This window comes from Sardina pilchardus, chromosome 23 (assembly GCF_963854185.1).
Source record: "Sardina pilchardus chromosome 23, fSarPil1.1, whole genome shotgun sequence".
In the NCBI taxonomy this organism is placed as follows: domain Eukaryota; kingdom Metazoa; phylum Chordata; class Actinopteri; order Clupeiformes; family Clupeidae; genus Sardina; species Sardina pilchardus.
In genome coordinates, this window is record NC_085016.1 from 13043859 (window position 1) to 13064259 (window position 20401).

At 40.2% G+C, this 20401-nt stretch overlaps 2 protein-coding genes across 5 annotated transcripts in view; one reads left to right on the forward strand and one right to left on the reverse strand.

Annotated features, from left to right (window-relative positions):
- LOC134071623 (transmembrane protein 131-like) overlaps positions 1-6483 on the reverse strand; it is a 40869-nt gene extending 34386 nt beyond the window's left edge. Inside the window, exons 1-3 of the mRNA XM_062528415.1 lie at positions 6323-6483; positions 2603-2664; positions 1758-1798 (exon numbers count right to left, since the gene is read on the reverse strand). Of these exons, the coding sequence (XP_062384399.1) occupies positions 1758-1798; positions 2603-2664; positions 6323-6446 (227 nt within the window). The 5' untranslated portion in view covers positions 6447-6483. The remainder of the gene's footprint in view (positions 1-1757; positions 1799-2602; positions 2665-6322) is intronic.
- LOC134071624 (cyclic nucleotide-gated channel cone photoreceptor subunit alpha-like) lies at positions 6364-19111 on the forward strand. Of its 4 annotated transcripts, none has more exons than XM_062528416.1 (12): positions 6364-6580; positions 8010-8144; positions 8971-9037; positions 9124-9287; positions 13050-13185; positions 13817-13879; positions 15076-15225; positions 15656-15715; positions 16174-16374; positions 16498-16599; positions 16811-16917; positions 17265-19111. In XM_062528416.1, the coding sequence occupies exons 5-12, from the start codon at positions 13097-13099 to the stop codon at positions 18659-18661; spliced, it is 2169 nt and encodes a 722-aa protein (XP_062384400.1). In that variant the 5' UTR covers positions 6364-6580; positions 8010-8144; positions 8971-9037; positions 9124-9287; positions 13050-13096; the 3' UTR covers positions 18662-19111. The 4 variants fall into 4 exon arrangements, with proteins under 4 accessions (XP_062384400.1, XP_062384401.1, XP_062384402.1 ...); XM_062528417.1 differs by having other exon boundaries at positions 9124-9272; XM_062528418.1 differs by lacking the exon at positions 8010-8144.
- The last annotated feature ends 1290 nt before the right edge of the window (positions 19112-20401 follow it).

Below are 20401 nucleotides of genomic sequence, written 5' to 3' on the forward strand. Positions count from 1 at the left end.
GTGTGTGTGTGTGTGTGTGAAAATAACACTTAGGCCAACACTTCTTCCACGCCTGTATAGTTTCCTCATTCTAGGAAAGCTAATTAAAGTATGCAAAAAAGCCGATCAGAATCTGCCGACTGACATCACCCACAAGTACACAGAGACACAAACACATACAACACATACAAGTTGGTTAAACTTCTACCGATGATTTAAGATTACAGATGTCAGCCCAGAGTGCTTAGCGTGTGTGTGAGTGTGTGTGTGTGTGTGTGTGTGTGTGTGTGTGTGTGTGTGTGTGTGTGTGTGTGTGAAGTGATCACAAAAGAGTTCACCTGTTACCTCTAGCCACTTGTCAAAGCACAGATATTTAACCCATTTTGTTTTACAAGCTGGGCATAAGAATACTGGCTATTCCCGTGGTTTTAAGGTCAAAGATGGCCTCAAGCAATTCCAAGTGCAATGAAAGAACAATCCTCACAGTAGCAAAATAAATAAATAAAACTAAATAACTGAACAGGACTATTGTTAAAGGGATGTTGGGAGTAATTTCAGGGTCCTTTGCACCATAACCATGTTAGTGCTACCAGCCGAATACTAGTGCTACCAGCTCGAAGGTTATGGTGCAAAGGACCCATCCCTTTAAATACCACACATTCTGTGAATAAATTAAAAACAAAACAAACAAAAAACACCATTTGGCAATAAGCAAGCTTAAAGAATTTTCACAAGGAGTGTCACTTGTCTAGCATGATCTGGCATGATCTGCCCTAAGGTGGTGTCTGGATAACGTTACTGAGAGTAAAACTGAAGGGAGTTGCTCAATTGAAGGTTGTGTGTTTGTCTCTTTAGGACAAGTTTGCTGAACATGAAGAATTTTCTCATTCTCACAGACTTGCCTAATCTCCAAATTGTGACCATGGTGGATGCCACCATTTCGTCAGCATGATTGTGACAACAGCGGTCCCATCTACAGCTGTCCACAACTGCGGGTTCTGTTTCTGCTTTTCAGTATCCATTTAAATTTAATTTAAATTTAAATTTTGCAGCATGTACATTTGCATGTATATTATTTGCAATAGTATGCCATCACAAGACCCCATGATTTACTATGTTGTGGGGAAATCTGATGTTCTAGTTTGTGTGTGCATGCATGCATGCATACCTGTGTTTGTATTTGAATGTGTGTGTGTGTGTGTGTGTGTGTGTGTGTGTGTGTGTGTGTGTGTGTGTGTGTCTGTGTGTGTGTGTCTGTGTGTGTGTAAGAAAAAATCTTCAGATTCAAGCCTGTCCGACCAAGCTGTTGACTTGATCTTGCATCTTTGAGCAGGCTTACAATATATCTTTCAGTTCAGGTTTCAAGTTGCTTTGGATAAATAAATGAATGCAAATGTAAATCTCAAGTCTGCTAAAAAGTGGGGTGTGGCACTCAAATAATGGTTGACAGGCATTGATTTGGCATCAATTGGGCAAGGATCCGGCGGAACCATTTCAGAATCACTGACTACCAAGCAAGTGAAAACTTAGTGAGACCTGTAGCTTGAGCTACACCCTGGAAGACTGAGGGCATTGTGTCTAAGGCCACACAATGACCAAGTTTCTTAACATCTTCAGCATGCCAAACAGATGACGAAACACTGCGATTGTCACCAGGACAGCCATGTGATTGGCATGTCTGTAACTTGGGTTATGGAAACGTACAGTATGTTTAAGACATCAGTCAACAATAAAGGCACTGGTGAGTGAACAGTGAAGAGAGGTAGAATTAGCCTTACCTTTTTTGATTATATGAACTTATGTCAATGTCAGACTCTGTCTGCAAAACACAAAAAATAAGACATTTTTAGAACATAACAATAAAACAACACAAGGAAAAGCAAGGGACACACTCATTCTAGTATACCTGTGCAAAATGGGTATGAATTAAAGTAAATTAAATAGTGGAAAAAAACAAGTTCACAGTTACTACATGGCTCTTTATCTCTCTGTAAACACACCCCCAAAATCTTATCTACATACATATCTCAACCTGCGGCTTTATCTATTGAATCACTGGGCAGTAGTGGCTCACATTGACAAAGAGCTCAACACAGAGACAGGGACTGATTAAACAACCCATGCCCGTGTGAGATATGGTTAAACAAACTCCAGACTAGCAAGCTAGACAGCCACACATACAGAGACAGAATTCAATACATCTCCAGTCCACACCCAGCACATACTTCTACTTAAAGCAACCAGAGAAACAACAATGAAGCTTCAGAAAATTATTACATCTTGGACTTGGACACTTAAGACTAATTCTACCTATTTATGCCTTCAGCAACACACTTGCTTGACATGACACCGGTGTCATTCAACAAAGCATTCTGTCTGACCAGTGATGAGAATTAATGGGATCGTCAGCACCTGCAGGTATATTTAACTTTAAACCTTACCAAGAGAAGAAGGCTACTTAGTGACAGAGAGGGGTATCAGAGATTTATTCCTGTACACTTACACAGAATAGCTCTTAAGTGTTCCACAGGAGGCACAGCCGAAGCTTGCATACGTCTGAGCGCACGCCATTAACTGGGTCACGACTGATAATTAAGATCATCATGAACTGCTTTTGGCTTACCTGCAAGAGGCCTGCTTCCCCAAAATGTAGCACCTCTAGGATGGTGTCTGACTGAATGAAAGCTGTGGAGACAGACAGACAGCTGTTAATTACCATACACAGACACACACAGACACAAAGACACACAGACACACACACACACGTTCATAACATGCTTGACAACTCTGATCAAAAGCAATGGTGGTCTTTAAGGAAATACGATCAGTTGAGATTCGATTGGTCTCAGACTGTATTGCCATTGAAGTGTATGAGGTGATGTGTCAAATATCACAGCAGCAACCACCGTCAGCTGAGACTTCTGCACTTCAAACACAAATAAATAAACAACAACAAAGGGAAAATGACGATGCTCACTTGGTGCTAAATGCCACTATGCCTATTTGATTCCCCTCTATAAAGTACTTCTTAGGGCAACATAGAAAAACTAAGACATTTTGGAAAGTCAATGGGCCTTCTTTGTGCATTTTTTTTTTTTTAAACGAAGCCCATGGCAGGCTCATTGCAGCCCAAGCCATCATGTGACCATATGACACAGAACGTTGTGGTATTTCAATTTTAGCACATATTTTAAGACCAAACTTACATGCTGTACTTTAACCTGAAATATTCTCTGAAGTCTGTGTAACGATTTGCATGAATGTAAAGGATTGCTCAACACAAACAACTAAATGAAACTAAAAGCTTAAAAAACTACGGATCAAATTATCATCATGTTTTAAGAAAGTGTGATGCAATTTACACATTATAATGGACACAGCAATATTACTATGACGCCCCTATCTTTCTCTTCATTGACAGCATCCTCGTTATGGCCTCATTCAAAAGGTTTTCTTTCATAGACCCTCACCTCAGCCCCATTACCTGACGTTACCTCAAAGTGAAACACTAGCCTAACCTGAATTCATTTTGCGATTATCTTTCTGTGGTACAATGTCCATTGGTTTGATGAAAACAGACTATTGTCGTCTAGTGGTTATTTCATTGAAATGACTGGGTGGGGGGAAATAGCGAGTAACCGGGGCCTAAGTGCATTCAATGGTGAGACTCAACAGGCAGAACACAAAGATTAACTCCATTAAGAAAAGCTCCATAAAACTTCCACAAAACCAAACGTTCATCTGATACACATTTAAGATGACCACAAAAAACAAATAAGATTCACAAAGCAATCTTGCCAATAGAATGCAGACATATAGATCAGCTTCATTAAAAACACCATCTGAAACGAACAACCACAGACACCAGATAAGTTGAACAGGTTGCGATTTGGGAGAGCAGGGTGGCCTGGCTGAACTCAGAAGGTGCTTGCAACCACATGCAAATGAAAACCACGGCCTGAATGGTCAGTGGTGGATCGGTGACTCATTTCCAAAACAAAATGTTCCTCCCCTCTGCGCCTGAGTCTCTGAGAAGTCTTCACCAGGCTGCATGACAACCCTCGATACGGTAGCCACTAGCCACAGAAACTCTACTCATAGGTGATCAACCTTGACATACACGACTTGTCTTACACAGTGTATATATGAATGTATGCATTTTAACCGTCATATCCCACAGATGTCTTCAAACATACAGGTCTGAGTCAACTTGCTGGTGCTTGGGAAAGGAAAAGAACACAACTGTAATGACCACAGAACGGAAGTGAATGCCTTATGCATTCTGCTGCTGTCAGTGCCCTCAGCTGAGTAGACCTTTCGTTTCCGTCTATGAGAAAACACCACCTCTCTTAGTACCGTCTCTTAGTACCATCTCTTAGTACATATACAGGCATTGAGTGAAAGTTGGTTCCTTCAGCTCAGCCCACCTCAAAGACCCTGATGACAATAGGGATTTCTTACAAAAGGTCGGGAGACATCCAGCTGAGAGGATGAATGATGGGGGAGGGGAGGCGTGTGGTAGAGAACGTTTTGCTTTTGGCTTTCAGAAACGGCCGTGTGGAGACCAAAGTTAGTTGTGGCAACCCCAATCGTAAGCCCCAACTCCCTCTGTTTCGATACGGACCACCGCGCACACTCGGATCCTAAAAAGCCACACAGGGCCTGGCATATCAAACACAGACTGTCAAGCAGGCCGTTATGCACTCTCTCTCCCATACTTTTATCTAGACAGGTCATCCAAGCAAGGCCTTTTGTGGCAGCATCACTAGCCAGCAAACACTCTTCACTGTCTGACAATGATCAGCCGAATGTCGAATGATCCTCTGGCCTTCACTGCAGAAGCTAATCACTTGCAGCCAAGCAGAGCTTTTCTCCCTGAAACAGTAGCACAGCTGGGCTTGACTAAGGTTCCTCTACAAGAGAAAAGATATTGAATCACTGAGGTTTAGCAGTTGTGCTAATTCTATGACAAACATGTGATGGTGAGCTACCATTGCGATTTTTTTTTTTTTTTCAAAAAAAAGGTGAAGTGGTGGTTTCAAACCAATCATGGCTGGCGAAGGAAGTACGACTAAAAATAAACGTGTCGTTCAGCTATAGGTGATGCTTCCTCTATGCAACAGACAATTTTACGGAGAAGACTCAACTATTCTCAAGCAGTTTATGATGAAAAGAAAGAAAGAAAAAAAAACATGAAAAAGTGTGTGGCTGACAGAAAATGCACTTTAATAACACTATTCACACAGAGGGGACTGCAGCACTTCTCCATATTACACTACGCACATGCAAACATGTATTGGGCCCATCATTCATTGTATTACAAACAGCCTCTGTCATCTTTTAGTAATGAACTCATTTTTGCAAAAGAGGAAACTTCAACCAAATATCTGAAAGCCTACCTCACAGCTCACTTCCTCTTTCACTTAGTCTTTGAACTAAGAGCTTATTTGTTATTGCAACAACCTCGCCTTTCGGTTACAAGAGTTGATAAAGCCATAAATGTGATAAGCCCAGGCAGACGGTAAATACAGAATTGCATAATCCTATGACAGAATTTGACTGCAATGAAAGTTGTATTTTTACAGCAAACCATTGATGAGCCGTTCAATGGAGAGACAGAATTTATATAAAGAACCTCAACATTTGCTGGCACAAGATGATCATTAGGTGAGGGTAATGTTGGGGGGGAAAAAACCTATTCCACATGCACATTTAACGAAGATGTGAATGACACTGTGCTCAACTGCATCCGCAGTATAAGAGCAATATCGAGTGAAGTAACGTTATTAGGTTCAACCTATATCATTTACTTAAAGCACCCATGTTGACGAGGAATTACAGCGTAACCCTCCAACAACACAACTGTGATGTACACCAACTTCAATTTATTCTGCACAAGCACCACGTTTAGAATTGGAAGTACAGTAATGATAATCAAAATAGCAACCTGCAGCCAATTTATCCAATGACCATCATAATAGCTAGCTTAACGTTATCTGCTCGCTAGCTTACTTGCAGTGAAGCTATGCTTGCTTGCTTGCTAGCTAGCTACAATTATAAGCCCTGCCGTTCTCTATGTATCCATACCATTTTGACCATTCAAACGCGACTCAAGCGACAGTACACTGACACCAGCACGATATAAAACCTTGCATATGGACACTTGGATAATTATATTGATTGACACAAAGGCAACACGTTTCTAACCAGTGAATATAATGTTAAACCCTGTCAGCTAGCTAATGCGGCTAGCCAAGTAGCATAGCTAGTTGATCCAACACCGAGTTTTAAATACTGCCGCTGCTTTGTGCCATTTGCCAGATACAAACAAAAAAATACCAACCTTGCTTGTTTGCCCGTGCTACCTGAAAGATAGCAAAAAACAAAAGCTGAAAAAGCGGGAGGCATGTTGACTTTGTTCTCTGTGACAGCTTGTGAGGACTCTGAGTTCTTTGCGCGTTCGCCATGCTGCCGCGTCTATGTGTATGTGTGTCCCTGTGTGTACGCTTAACCTTCGCCGCTCGCACATATAAACATTAGCGTGCTGATGAAGACCTGCACCGGACACTGCACGGCACTGCATCGGCACCACCTACCTATGGTTCGTATTATAGCACAATTTTCTTTTCCTGATGGACATGACTGTGTTTGCCAGATAAAGAGTAATTTTGTTGTTACTATGCAGATGTCACTTATGGCATTTAAGGTGCATGTTACATTGGAACTTTATAATACAGTAGCCTAGCCTTGAATGAACCCACAGCGACAAGTAGCCTATAGGCTACTTTGAATCATGCAAGCAAATTGTAGGCTAACCTATTGCACATAAAAGGTTTCACACATAACTTAAAATAGTTTGTATCTGATAACAGCACTAAGGTTAGGCTACAAGGACCCAAGGACTGATGTAACAGTTATTTAATTATATTTACTGGCTGGGGCTTGTCTGAAACAATTATTCATAGTTTCACTAGGATATAATTCAGATATTGAAGATAGACACAAAATACAAACAAATGTTACTGGACACTGGGTATTTCAGGTTGTTACTCCTCTTAACCCCAGAGGGCAGTGTTGTCTTTGTAAAACTCTACTCAGCCAATTAAATCATAGTAGGCTTACCATGAGATGATGTTGTCACCATATTAGGATGTTAAATGACTATGGCGATAGTGGCCAGAAACACATTTTGACCATGTGTAATAGAACACATGATGATAACCATGTGTGTTTTTGCAACTGCCTGTTAGTAGTTTTTCTTAAATAAAACACAGAAAACCTTAGGGAATAAACACTCCAAGCAGTTGACAAGTTCTTCATTTATATTCATAAGACAGATTTTTTTTGTTTGTTTTTTCCTCTCCGAACCGAAATACCAAGGCACAGCTACTACAGGGTTACTGATTACAATGAATGTCACATTCACTTGCCACTGTGTGCTGTGTGTTCACTAATTCGGTTAAATTGGGTTAAATGCAGAGAACTGAATTTCCCTCACGGGATCAAAAAAGTATATATTCTATTCTATTCTATTCTACATATCTGTCACCAGGGGTATTCATTCTCATATGCTCATATTTGTGTTCTATCATGAGATTAGCAGAATAGAAAGGCAAATTAAGATATGACATTATTGAGAGATTGGGAAAAGTGATTTTTATTCTATTGCTCGATAAGGGAAAAGGGTGTTGTTGCCAAAACTGTGCCAGTCCCCAGATTGGTCGCTAGATGTGATTTGTTTTTGTTGTTAGAGCAGGCAGGTGAAAAAAGTTGATCAATCTGACATTTGCATGGCTAAAAGGAGTTACAAGACGGAACTCAGCTTCACATCACAAACTGAGAATGATTGCCCAGATTTTTATTATTATTATTATTATTATTTTAGTTGTAAATCTCTGACTACCTGATTTTTTTTTTGTTGTTCACTTAAGAAGCTGTGTAATTGATGCATTTATAGCTACCCCTCTAGTCTGTTTTATGAGCCTCAAAAACTCATTGGGTTCCGCAAAAAATCCACACACACCTTACAGAAATATTGCTGAAGGGCACCATGGGCTCTGCCGAGACTGGCCCATCCTCTGGGCCTTTTCTACTCCTGATGCCACTGCAACCTATGGAGCCATCATGGAGGGCTGCACGCCCACATGGGCATATATAAAGGCATGGTGAGAATTCAGAGATGTCAGAATTCTTGTGTAGTGTAAAAAAATGGCAATAATATTAATATGCAATGAAACAGAAATAAAATGGCACTGAATTGACTGGAGAGTTGACTAATTAACACTGAGACATTTGTGGTTGTGCATAAAAGAATGATACCGATGTGAAAATCAGTTAATTTTTTATGCTATTTTTCAAAAGAAAACGCAAACTATCCACTCTCGGGGTCGAGATCTTAAAGGCCCAGTGAGATCACACACATCTCTGTGATATAAATGGATGAATAGGCCTATCCACACCATATGGGTAGCACAAACTGAGTGATGCATCAGGGAAAGAGTGCCTAACTATCACCCAGGGGATAACCCCCTAAAGCATGACTGCACTAAGGAGACGTCATCAGGGAATTCATGCATTAATCAACAAATACGGACTGCGAGATTGAATGAAGTCAAGCAAATGTCGGCCAGCCAATTATGAATACACATGAGCCCAACAATTAGTTGAGACTTAGCAACAACAACGTCAAACAAGCTGCTGTCTAGAGACGACCACGATGTTCATCAAGCAGGGACCACAGAAGGCAGAGTTGGAGTCTGAAATAAACATTTCTCTCATCAAAAGGAAAAACAATTCATATTCAACATTTCATTCAACATATTTTGCAACCCATATTAACTTATTATTTTTCGCATTATCTCTTGGAGAATGATAGTGCAATTCATATGTTGATATAACTTCCTCATGTTCACTGCTGTTCCTCAGCTTTCATCATAATCAGACTGAAATGAAACATAATATCGTCTTTCTTTTTCTAATTCCAATTGATAGGATCAGACTGTGGGAGAGAGTTGAAGAGAAACCCCACTGTGCTTTTGCAAGTAACAAAACCCACAAGGTATAACATCACACTCTTTAGCTTTATCATCTCCTATAGGACACATGCGGACACTGCTGACATCTGACATGTGTCTCTGGTTTCAGGTTGAAATGACATCAAAAGATTAGATCCAATCTCATTTGCCGTTGCTTATCCCTGCTAAAAGATGGGCCGTCTGGTAGCAGAGCAAAGCCTTCTGGGATGGCTTCAGAAACACTGCAGTGAATTTTAAACGCAGCCTTATTTACCCTGAGTAAGTTTAAGAGAGGTGAGTAACGGGGCTGGTAAGTATGGAATATTGTTGATGATGTAAGTATTAAACATTCAACAGTAAGCCCAAACAAATCATGGTACTTTAGGAATTCTATAGACACAGATGACAACATTAGACACACACACACACACACACACACACACACACACACACACACACACACACACACATGTGTGATACTTTTTCTTCCTCTTGTGACTTAACACCACAAGGGGAGATAGAGGGGAACATTTTCAAAAGCATAAAGTGCTTTCAAAGAAAGGGGAAGTGTTTTCTATAGCAGTATATTCCTCTGTGATCTATCGTTTATGACATTTACTCTCTATTGAAAAATCATGAAGCTGGCCTCATGACAACAGTCGTATGCATGCAGAAGATCGTATGCATGCATTTGCCACCATTCACATACCCTTCCCAAGGTATATGTTAACATACAAGCCTATAAATGTATTTATAAAATTCAATACAATGACAGTTCTCACAGGTGGTGTGTGGTATCCACCACCTTGTTCTATCTGTTCAGTGCCAAGCTTTGATTTATTCTCCTCTGAAGGTCTGAATACCTCTTTGCTGTTTTAAGTCCTGCATGAGAAGTGCTTAACACCACGTCCAGGGAAAAGCATTAGGTGGCTCAGGGACACACTTAGGCTAAACTAAGATTAGGAGCTACAGCCACTGTTCTCCAGATTGCTGGGAGGGATTGCCCCTACCCTGGGGGAGGACACGAATGGGTGGTGTCTCTGAACGTGCACGAGTGGGTGAGAGCACCTTCTGGAAAGGTGCGCAACCTTTTCACACTTGCTGTGTATCTTCAAAAGCATCCAACAGTACCGTCTGCCTTGTTGTGGATATCCAAGGCAACAGCTGATGTATGGAGGGTGGGGGTTACGTGTTTCTGTTAATGCCCGGGTTTGTCTGAAGTGAGAAAAAAACTGACTTGGTTGTTAGTTGACTAAGACTAGTCTGTAACATGCAGTGTAATTAATAACAAATAAACATTTAAGATAATGTCAAACAATTGCATACTTTACACAATAAATATGATGAGGAAAAAGTTATGAATGTGCATCAAAAAGTTATGAATGTGCATATAAGAATTATGAATAAGTAGCAATATGATTTCCAGAAGAGCATAATATTCTGATATCACTCTATCAGTAGAACATAAATAACATTTGAAAAAATTCATGACTGAATAATGGTGAATTATGTTTAGTTACAGTTAAGCTTTAGGCTATTCAAAATATTTGACATTCATATTAAGTGAATGACATGTAATGCATCCATTTAGCTCATGTACACATCCATGTTGATATGACCAACTGTTTGATAAGAACACACACAAACTAGGCCTACAGTGTGCACAGAGGGAGGTGCGTGACAAATCGCATTTTGAATGGGAGGAGGGAGGAGGGAATACCAGCCGTTACTTACCAGGGAGCTGTTCGCGTTCAGTGGTGCTGATATTGTCCGATACTTGTAAAAAGCAAATTAACTGACTGTTATTGAGATGGAGATTTCACTGCAGAGAAAATGTTTTGATTTTTGAACTGAGTGGAAGTAAATGTATGTGAAGAAACACGGGATTGTAACTATTCAAATGGGATTACCTCAAGGTGCATGAGAGGATTTTGAACTAAACTCTTCACCTATTGGCAAGACGGAAAGAAGCGGTTTTATGGTCGACATAAAGGTAACAAAGTCAACACTTTTTCCTGTCAAGATATTTTAAAAACGTGTAAAACAGATGTTGCTTCTTGCTTTACGAGCTAGTTTGCTTTCTGCATAGCTATCAGAGAGAACATCAAGCGTTTAATTTATTACGTTGACGAAAACTACCGGGTTGATGATATCTCTAAAACGTTATGATTCAAGTTGAATGTTGACTTTTATGTAAAACTAGTTAAAAGATATTACAGATGCCACCTAGGCTTTCATTAACTTTCCAAAGTAGGCCTAGTCTACCTACGTTTGATGAGTTACATTATGCATACGGGTTTGCTGTACTAAGGGTCGAACTGACTTTTCAATATGGCACTTAGCTTAATTAGCAAAACCTCAAGAATTTATATTGACATGCTTCATAATGCTTCCAGGTTTGGATCAACAGTTAACCAATATCCAAGAACAAGATAGCCTACTTGATAAGATAGCCTATGTTCACTGTGTACTTGGCAATCTCGGCAAAGATCAGCACAGGTTAGTGCATGCTATACAATGTATGCAGTCACGGGTCAGTGGAGGTGAAGAAATGGGGTTTACTGATAATACTGTACATATTAGACACGTGTGTGTATTTGATATTTGAATGCATAATGCTGATGCATCCCCAGGCAGAGCCTTCCCAAGCACATTAGCCAGCATTGGTTCTGCTGTGTGCAGGTAATCTCATTAGTATAAGCTCTTTGAGTTGTGTGCTCCTTGACAACCAGCCTATACCCAGAGTTAGACCTTTGCTATAATTAGAAAATTAAGAGTGAATCAGCGATATAAATGTGGTGGGCCAAATCACACACTGAAGAGCAAACGAAGAAGACAAATCTGGAAAGTGAGGGTGATGGAGCAAATTGAACAAGCACGTGGATATTGTGGAAGACATTCAGTTGAAGACATCTAGCCTAGTTACGTAACCTACACCAAGGGGACACCTCAAGAGGCATACAGCTCACTCTATGTGTGTGGAGCGATATTTCTGACCGTGATTTAAGGGGGTGAGAAATAAGGACGACATCAACCCACCTGACCCCCTTGGCCTGTTTGTTTCAGGGAGTGTTTACGTTTGTAGATGTAGCTCCCAGGCCGCAGAATCAAAAGGTTGAGCGTTGTTTTGCTTGGGCCATGGACAGACAAAGCTCGGTAATCTCTTGCAATCCTAATGCCATGTGGTGGACAAAATAGAAAGGGTTATACTTACCCACCCTGTTTTAGACACTCGGAGTTATACTTACCCACCCTCCAAGCCTCTGGGGGGCATTGCAAGTATGTGGTTTAGTGACAGGCCAGGGTAAGATAAGGGGTACACCTCCTAATAGAAGAGCTGTATGGCTTCTTTCTCCAAAGAAAGCAATGCCATAGGACTCTTGTTGTAGGTCTGCCTCTTACTCTGAGTTAACTTACCCTGGTTTCTCACTAAACCACCTTCTTGGAATTGCCCCCAGGTCAGCAGAATGTAAACTTAGTACACTTCAACTTAGTACACACATGCCCCCCCCCCCCACACACACACACATACACACACCTATACACCTTAAACAATAACTGACTATCTAGTTTTATAATAGCATTTTGCATAAAAAAGGTGCACTCCATTTCAAGAATGGACAACAAAGACAACAGCAAGCATCAGCCTTGAGATGTTATTGATGTTTAGCTACACAATCTTAAGATATGAGGCACAACTGTACAATGGCAACTTTCTGAATACCTCCTCTCTAGATATTTCTAGGACCTTTGGATGTTTGCACAGTTTAGTTTGGTGTCATGTAAAATGATGTTGTAGAGGTTCAAGAAGCATATTGTATCATAACAATCATAGAATCAAGTGAACTGGATTTGATCAATTTGTATGAGGGTCATCAGTGTAAAAGCCCTTGAGTATTTACAAAAGTGTTGTAAATTGTTTGCTGTGACAGACTGTGTACTGTACTGTACTTCCTGTCCTCTCCTTACTCTGTAGCTGACCAAGGTCATCTTTCCAACCTGTTCACAGCTGTGTGTATTTGGGCTGCGCTAACACAACTCTTTTCTCACCCACAGGCTTCCTTGAACAGCCGAAGCAGGCGGCTGGCCTAGAGCAAGAAGCCATGCCAAAGATCTGCACCCAGCAGTCCTCTCCCTCCCCTTTGTCACCTGACACACGTGACCTAGAACAGATTGAGAGCGGTGAAGAGAGGTCAGAGAACATAAACACGTGTGTCTCTGGGCACATACACATAGACACACACTCTTTCACACAGACACAAGATATTGTATAGATTTTTATGTGAAATGCTGTCGAGCAAATACTCTTGAAGGCAATATACCAAGCCAGTGGTACAAGATCCAATATATTAGGTGTTATGGTGAGAGAGTGTTGATTCCATTCAGGCATGTACTTATACCTTTTATGACCAACTATGATATTACATGTAGACTGAATATCATAGACTTACAATTGATAAATGACAAGAGTGCTCAAAATGTCAGAGAGTATACCTCCGCTCCCAACACTTCCAAAAAGTGTTACAACAAGTGTATTCTAAGTGTACCTTTAACATAAACTTCACGTGCACTTCCTTTTCTATCGTCCTCTACCTCCTTCACCTTCTATAACTATCTCCTTCCACCATACTTGACTAGTACTAGTACTTAAACTCATTCTCTGGTAGTAGCATTTACTGTTGTTGTATTATTGTTACCTACTGTAAGGTCTCCTTTGCAATGTAGCATGAATGTTAATCTTTATTGTTGCAAGTGGCTTTGGATAAAAGAGGCTGCTAAATGAATACATGTAAATGTAATGTTAATGTCATATTCTTTATCAGGGAATATGAGGATCTACCATGGTCTCAACAAGACTCGTTTACTGGCACAGGAGCCATGTCAAGGTAAGATGACAGTTACACAATGACACACTTGAATGGCTGTCAGTGTTTCACTTTGTTCAATCTATCTTTTTAAGCCATCATCATTTACAGTATGCTGTTAGTCGTAGATTAAAAAGGGAGATTATGATGAGGAGTGCAAGAAGAATGAAGAAGCTGAAGTGCATGAAGCTTCCAGAAATTAACAATAATATACGAATATTTAACTTAACTTTAACTTTACTATGTTTCTTTAAAGTTATTTTATAATTATTTTACTTTACTTTTATGTTATTTTTATTTTAATTTATTTTACAGCACTTTGGTCAACTGTGGTTGTTTTTTTTAAATGTGCTATATAAATAAATTGACATTGACATTGACATTGACATTAACAAGATATGTACTTAATTATAATGGAACGAGAGGTGCCTTATTTGGCTCAGAATATTTCGAGGGCTGAGAACCAAAGGGGCGTGTGACATTTTGGTCAAAATTGAAATATATATATCACCATAAAGCTCTTGATGAGCTCTCTTAGCTGACAAAATTATAGAAGTAAAATATTTATAAATATATAGTTGTTGAACAAAAATCAAAGGTCTTTAACTGTGAACATATAGAAGCAGTTAGATTTGTTTTGGCTCTCCTGTAAAGTTGATGAAATGTCACTTACGCCCCTTTGGACCTCAGCCCTCGATTTGCAAACAGAGACTATTAATTTCCCATGAAACTGTTCGGTGCTAGCGTCATTGTGCGCTGCTGGTGCAGTTATTTAGATTTTAGGCATTATGCAAAAACCTAATAACTCATTAATATAGTATTTCATCAAATAAAATAGGCATACTCTTGTTTTATAGGGGCTAAGGTGTTTTTTATATTCACATAAACATTAGCCAGGCCTGGTGAGGTGAGATGATTATGGCTGGATGATGGAGTAGGAGGGGAGGGAGTAACAAAGAGAAAAACTTTTTTATGTGGTGGTGGTGGATATCATATTGGAAATGCACAGGTTAGAATATGATGAGAGAATTTTAAACTAGTTGATGAAATACTTAAGTCGACCATATAATGCTTCTTTAGAACTGGACCTTCATGAATAAAGGTGGTGTGTTATTTGAAAATCACAGATCAGTATGGTCATTACATAATGGTATGCTATTTATTGAAATGCTTACATTTTGAAGCCTAAAGCCTTTATTTCTGCTTTGACTCATCAGAGTGTCGCGATTCGTGCACATGGTCCAAGGCTGGATGTCCTCCGGCCAGGACGAGAGACGCACCTCCATCATGGAGCACTCCCAGGTGGAGGAGGCCCAAGAGGCCTGCATCGAGACCAGAGAACAGGCCCTCCACTTACGCCGGAGGAAGTGAGTCTGCCCATTTTAGACAGTTGCTTGGTGTTTAGCTGGCCATGTTACTGTGTGTGTGTGTGTGTGTGTGTGTGTGTGTGTGTGTGTGTGTGTGTGTGTGTGTGTGTGAGGCGGTAACTTGTAAAGCACTTGTAAAGCACCACAATGTTCTGTGGTGTAGGAAAGTGCTATATTACTGCATTCTAGTCCGTGATTGATGATAGAGGATAATGCACTTCTTTATAGTGCAAACGGATATTCAGCAAGGCAAGATTGCTGTTATTTGTATTTTTGTATCATATCATGGACTGAAATGGACTCTAAAAGTATTTTTGTGTATGTAGATAATTTACACTATATCCTAACAGGAAGAAAATAAAGATATGCTATAATTTGTTGTCATTATACTTAAATGTTAAATTGAACCCTTCATATCTCTCTTTTCCAGTCATGTCAGCCAATGGCCTCTTGCCACCTATAATATGAACAACTGCAACAACACAGATGAGTAAGTAAAATCATCATAACCTGCAATTGATTACTGGTAGTCAATCGTCCCTATGTGCTACTGTAGTGCATCTGAAGTCAAAGTGAGAGTACCACTGCCCCCTACTGGCTGAAATCTTGGGTGTTGATTGCCACCTTGAGGGGAGTTGATATCTACTGTATGGCTGTGTTTGGATTGTCCTTTTTTGCTTCGGAAGATCCCTAGTGAAAGATTTAATGATAAGCGCTGTTCGGATTTTCTAAATGCTTTGGAAAGATGCTTCGAGGCTTCCTTTCAAATCTACTTTAGCAATAAGGTACACTGAAAAATGTGGTTTCTGGTGTAAATTCTGGTGTATCTGTACAAACTAATTCTTTTGTCAGTCCTGCTGAGACTTTCAGACCATATTAGACTATATCTGAATATAAGATGAATATACATTGTGTCTGAATGAATTGTTTGGTCTTCCTTCTCTTTAGCAAAAAAGATGACAAAAAAGATGAAATAAAGAAAGATGAGAAAAAGGATGAAAAAGACGAAAAAAAAGACGAGAAGAAAGACGAGAAGAAAGACGAGAAAAAAGATGAGAAGAAAGATGAGAAGAAAGACGAGAAGAAAGATGAGAAAAAGGATGACAAGAAAGATGACAAAAAGGATGATAAAAAGAAAGAAGAACCTCCGTAAGTACAGCAGTAGAGAATTACGTAGAACAAAGAACAATCTCTTTAGCATGTAGTATAAAAAAAGAACATTTCAGTCTGTTCCATTGATTATTTCAACATTGTTTTGATTTTGTGTTTTAGGAAGGAATACTGGATTATGGATCCTTCCACAGACTTGTACTACCGCTGGCTAACAGTAGTTGCTGTTCCAGCATTTTACAATTTGATGTTGCTCATCACAAGGTTTGCCTTCAGATCATGTTTTAATGTATTTAATATATTTGTTCATGCACAGTTGCAAATAATAATGTTTGTAAAAAGAAACAAATCTATTTCAAGGCCAAGACGATAAATCTGATCACGTGTAACAATGAAGTGAGATATATTCCAGAAATTTAGAGAGTAGTGTTCTTTTTCCAGGTTCCAAAGTTTTAACAATCCTATGTTTCCACAGGGCTTGCTTTAATGAACTACAATCGCGCAATACCTACCTTTGGATTGTTCTTGACTACGGTGCAGATGTGATCTACTACATGGACACATTTGTGAGATCAAGGACAGGTAAAAAAAAAAAAAAAGAAAGAATTTTCAATTGAGCATTCATTTTGACCGGAAAGTGCTGGAGAGGGAGAGCTGTTAGTGCAAACCCAGTGCCTATGAGGACCCAGGCAAAGAGTATAGAAGTACTATATTATATATATTATTATATATCTATACTCTTTGACCCAGGTTAGAAGTCAGACCTGAGGACATTTCTCAGTCTCACTCACCCATCTCTCTCCCACTCATTTCCAGTCTGTCTCTCTCCACTGTCCTATCAATAAATGCCAGAAAGGGCCATGAATAAACCTTTAACAAGAATATACATGAGTATGTGTATAATTACAACTGCTTGTTATCTTTCACAGGTTTCTTGGAACAAGGCCTGTTAGTGAAAGATATAGCAAAGCTAAAGGAACACTACAAAGGAACGCAACAGTTCAAATACGACATGGTATCAATGTTCCCAACAGACATACTTATGATTTACTTGGGCTATGACAATCCCGAGGTTCGTTTCAACCGTCTGTTCAAAATGGCAAGGCTCTTCGAGTTTTTTGACCGGACTGAGACCAGAACCAACTACCCTAACATTTTCCGTATCAGCAACCTTGTGTTGTACATCTTGATCATCATCCACTGGAACGCCTGCATCTTCTACGCCATCTCCAAAATCCTTGGCTTCGGCTCCGACACTTGGGTCTACCCCAACATCAGTCACCCCGAATATGGCCGACTTGCCAGAAAATACATCTACTGTCTCTACTGGTCTACCCTCACCCTTACCACAATTGGAGAGACGCCACCGCCAGTGAGGGATATTGAGTACCTTTTTGTCGTTGCTGACTTCCTAATCGGTGTGCTGATCTTCGCTACCATTGTCGGTAACGTTGGTGCCATGATTTCCAACATGAATGCTTCCCGCGCTGAGTTCCAGGCAAAGATTGACTCCATCAAGCAGTACATGCAGTTCCGTAAGGTCACCAAGGACCTGGAGGCCCGGGTGGTCAAGTGGTTCGATTACCTCTGGACAGAGAAGAAGACCTGCGATGAGAAGGAGGTGCTCAAGAATCTCCCTGACAAGCTGAAGGCCGAGATCGCCATCAACGTACACATGGACACACTCCGTAAGGTGCGCATCTTCCAGGACTGTGAAGTGGGTCTGCTCATTGAGTTGGTACTAAAGCTTCAACCGCAGGTATTCAGCCCTGGTGACTACATCTGTAAGAAAGGAGATATTGGACGCGAGATGTACATCATCAAAGAGGGCAAGCTGGCTGTGGTGGCAGACGATGGGGTGACACAGTTTGTTGTGTTGAGTGATGGGGCCTACTTTGGGGAGATCAGTATCCTCGGTATTAAGGGCAGTAAAGCCGGCAACAGGCGAACGGCCAACATCCGAAGTGTGGGCTACTCCGACCTCTTTGCCCTCTCCAAGGACGATCTCATGGAAGCGCTCCTGGAGTACCCTGAAACCAAGAAGGCTATCGCAGAGAAGGGGACAGCCATCCTGATGAAGGACAACCTGATCGACATGGAGCTGGCCAATGCAGCCGGAGACCCCAAAGACATGGAGGAGAAGATCGACCACCTGGAGGGCAATCTGGATGTTATGACCGCCAAGCTGAAGAAACTGATGGTCGACTGGGCCGACAGTCAGAAGAGACTCAAGCAGAGGATCACCAACATGGAGGCCAGGTGCAGAACTCTGAGGGAGGATGATATCTCAGAAGTTGTGGCAGACAAGAAGGAAGAAAAGAAATAGACTTGCACAGTATTACAATAACATGCCTATATTCCGTACTATACCAAAAAAAAAGGATCATAAGGGCATTTTTTCTTTTTGAGTTATACACCTAATATAGCAAGGCTACCTTCCAAATGAACTGTATGTATAAAAATATACTATGTATTGATACTCATAGTGGAGAGGCTGTGAAGAACAGAATGTGTGTGGATGTTTCCTCTTCTTTTTAAATCAAGGACTGCATCTGAGTTTAATACAGCACTGGCATGCTGTTTGTGAATCACTCAGATTCACCCCACTTTGTTTGAGAGTAAAAACAAAATACCTGATCTTCAGTGATGAACATCAATGCTTCACATTAGCAACGTTTGAAATACACCTGTCAAAATGTGGTCCATAATCTGTTGTTTATACTCTTGTAAATGTACATTTTCAATGAATAAAAGCTGCTTTGACAGTTGAAATACATTGCATACTCCCACAATTGTTTGTGAATTAAGATAAGCAGGTGGTCTTACACAATTTTTTAATCTGGATGCTCTGGTCATTTCCAATTCATACCTTAATGTAGGCTAGTAGTATTACAGATAACAGAGTACCATGGAGACTTGAGTACTTCCAGAATGCTTACTGCATTCTGGAATTTGCCTTCAAAATTGGGGATATGAACCCTATTTTACCAGTTACCAGGACATTGTCGAAGTTTGAGTTGAAGAACTTGTCAGTTGAAAAATATGCAGCAGTGAAAATGATAAACATTGCAAATTCTGACCAGCAAACAAATATACACATAAACAACTGTGTATATTACATATATGATGCCTCCCAAAAAAGTATACATTTTGAATTGGGGGTGCTTAAGTTCACTATTGACCAGGAACATTGGAGGTATCCATGAGAAAGTGTCTGCAGTATGCATAGGACCTGCAGGCTGATGGGGTCCAACATTTGTGAGCTGAGCCATTATGACCTGGCGGTTTATGAGGATGTTGGTCAAGCATCACTTCTGAAGACTCAAGGTACGTAATAGGAAATTGTGCTCACAAAACGCTTTCATGTATCTACAAATGAAGAGATTACAAACAAAATTACCCCTCACTGTGCGACTAGTGCACTGCACTGATTGGCTGGTCTTTGGAGCCAGGGCTGCGCATGAACACCTAAAATGAATGTGTTAAATCCAACACAAACTGTTGTTCCTATCTGGACATAGAGAGAGAGAGTTATTTTGTACACATTCGTTTAAGAATGAACACAAAAGAAGTGTATGGGATTACAATCACAGACTTCACCTTGAAGCTAGTTTCCTGTGGTTTCAAGGAGTACCACCTCCTTAAGGATGAACCTCACAGCTACTTGCTATATGCCTATTCTGAGTAACGTCAGCAAAAGAGTTTGCATCACTGAAAAGATACTCTGCGGACTATTTCAAGCGTTTTAATACCATTTTCAGAACCTCTAACACACTTTTTATGTAGTAGTTAACTGAGGGCATCATAGATATAAAATACTGAAATTAATCTATGGAGATGCCTGTGATCGTGAAAACCAGAATTTACTCGTCATTAAATACAAGATGGAAAAAAGCAGTCACTTTTATTTAGCATTATGTTTTTCACACCACGTGATACTTGAAGCCTTTTTTGTTTCTCTCCTTTAGATTAACCTTTTGTTTGTGTTTTTTATAATTTCAAGAGCAACAGTCCTCCAAAAAAAAAAAAAATCTACAAGGAATGGCTTCCGTTTGAGAACGCAACC

What these genes read in the sequence shown, in the direction of transcription:
- LOC134071624 (XM_062528416.1), top strand. Translation starts at nt 13,097, where the DNA reads ATGCCAAAGATCTGCACCCAGCAGTCCTCTCCCTCCCCTTTGTCACCT. An exon ending in GGCACAGGAGCCATGTCAAG is followed by an intron (nt 13,880 to 15,075) that starts GTAAGATGACAG and finishes TTGACTCATCAG; the next exon opens with AGTGTCGCGATTCGTGCACA. An exon ending in ATTTGTGAGATCAAGGACAG is followed by an intron (nt 16,918 to 17,264) that starts GTAAAAAAAAAA and finishes TATCTTTCACAG; the next exon opens with GTTTCTTGGAACAAGGCCTG.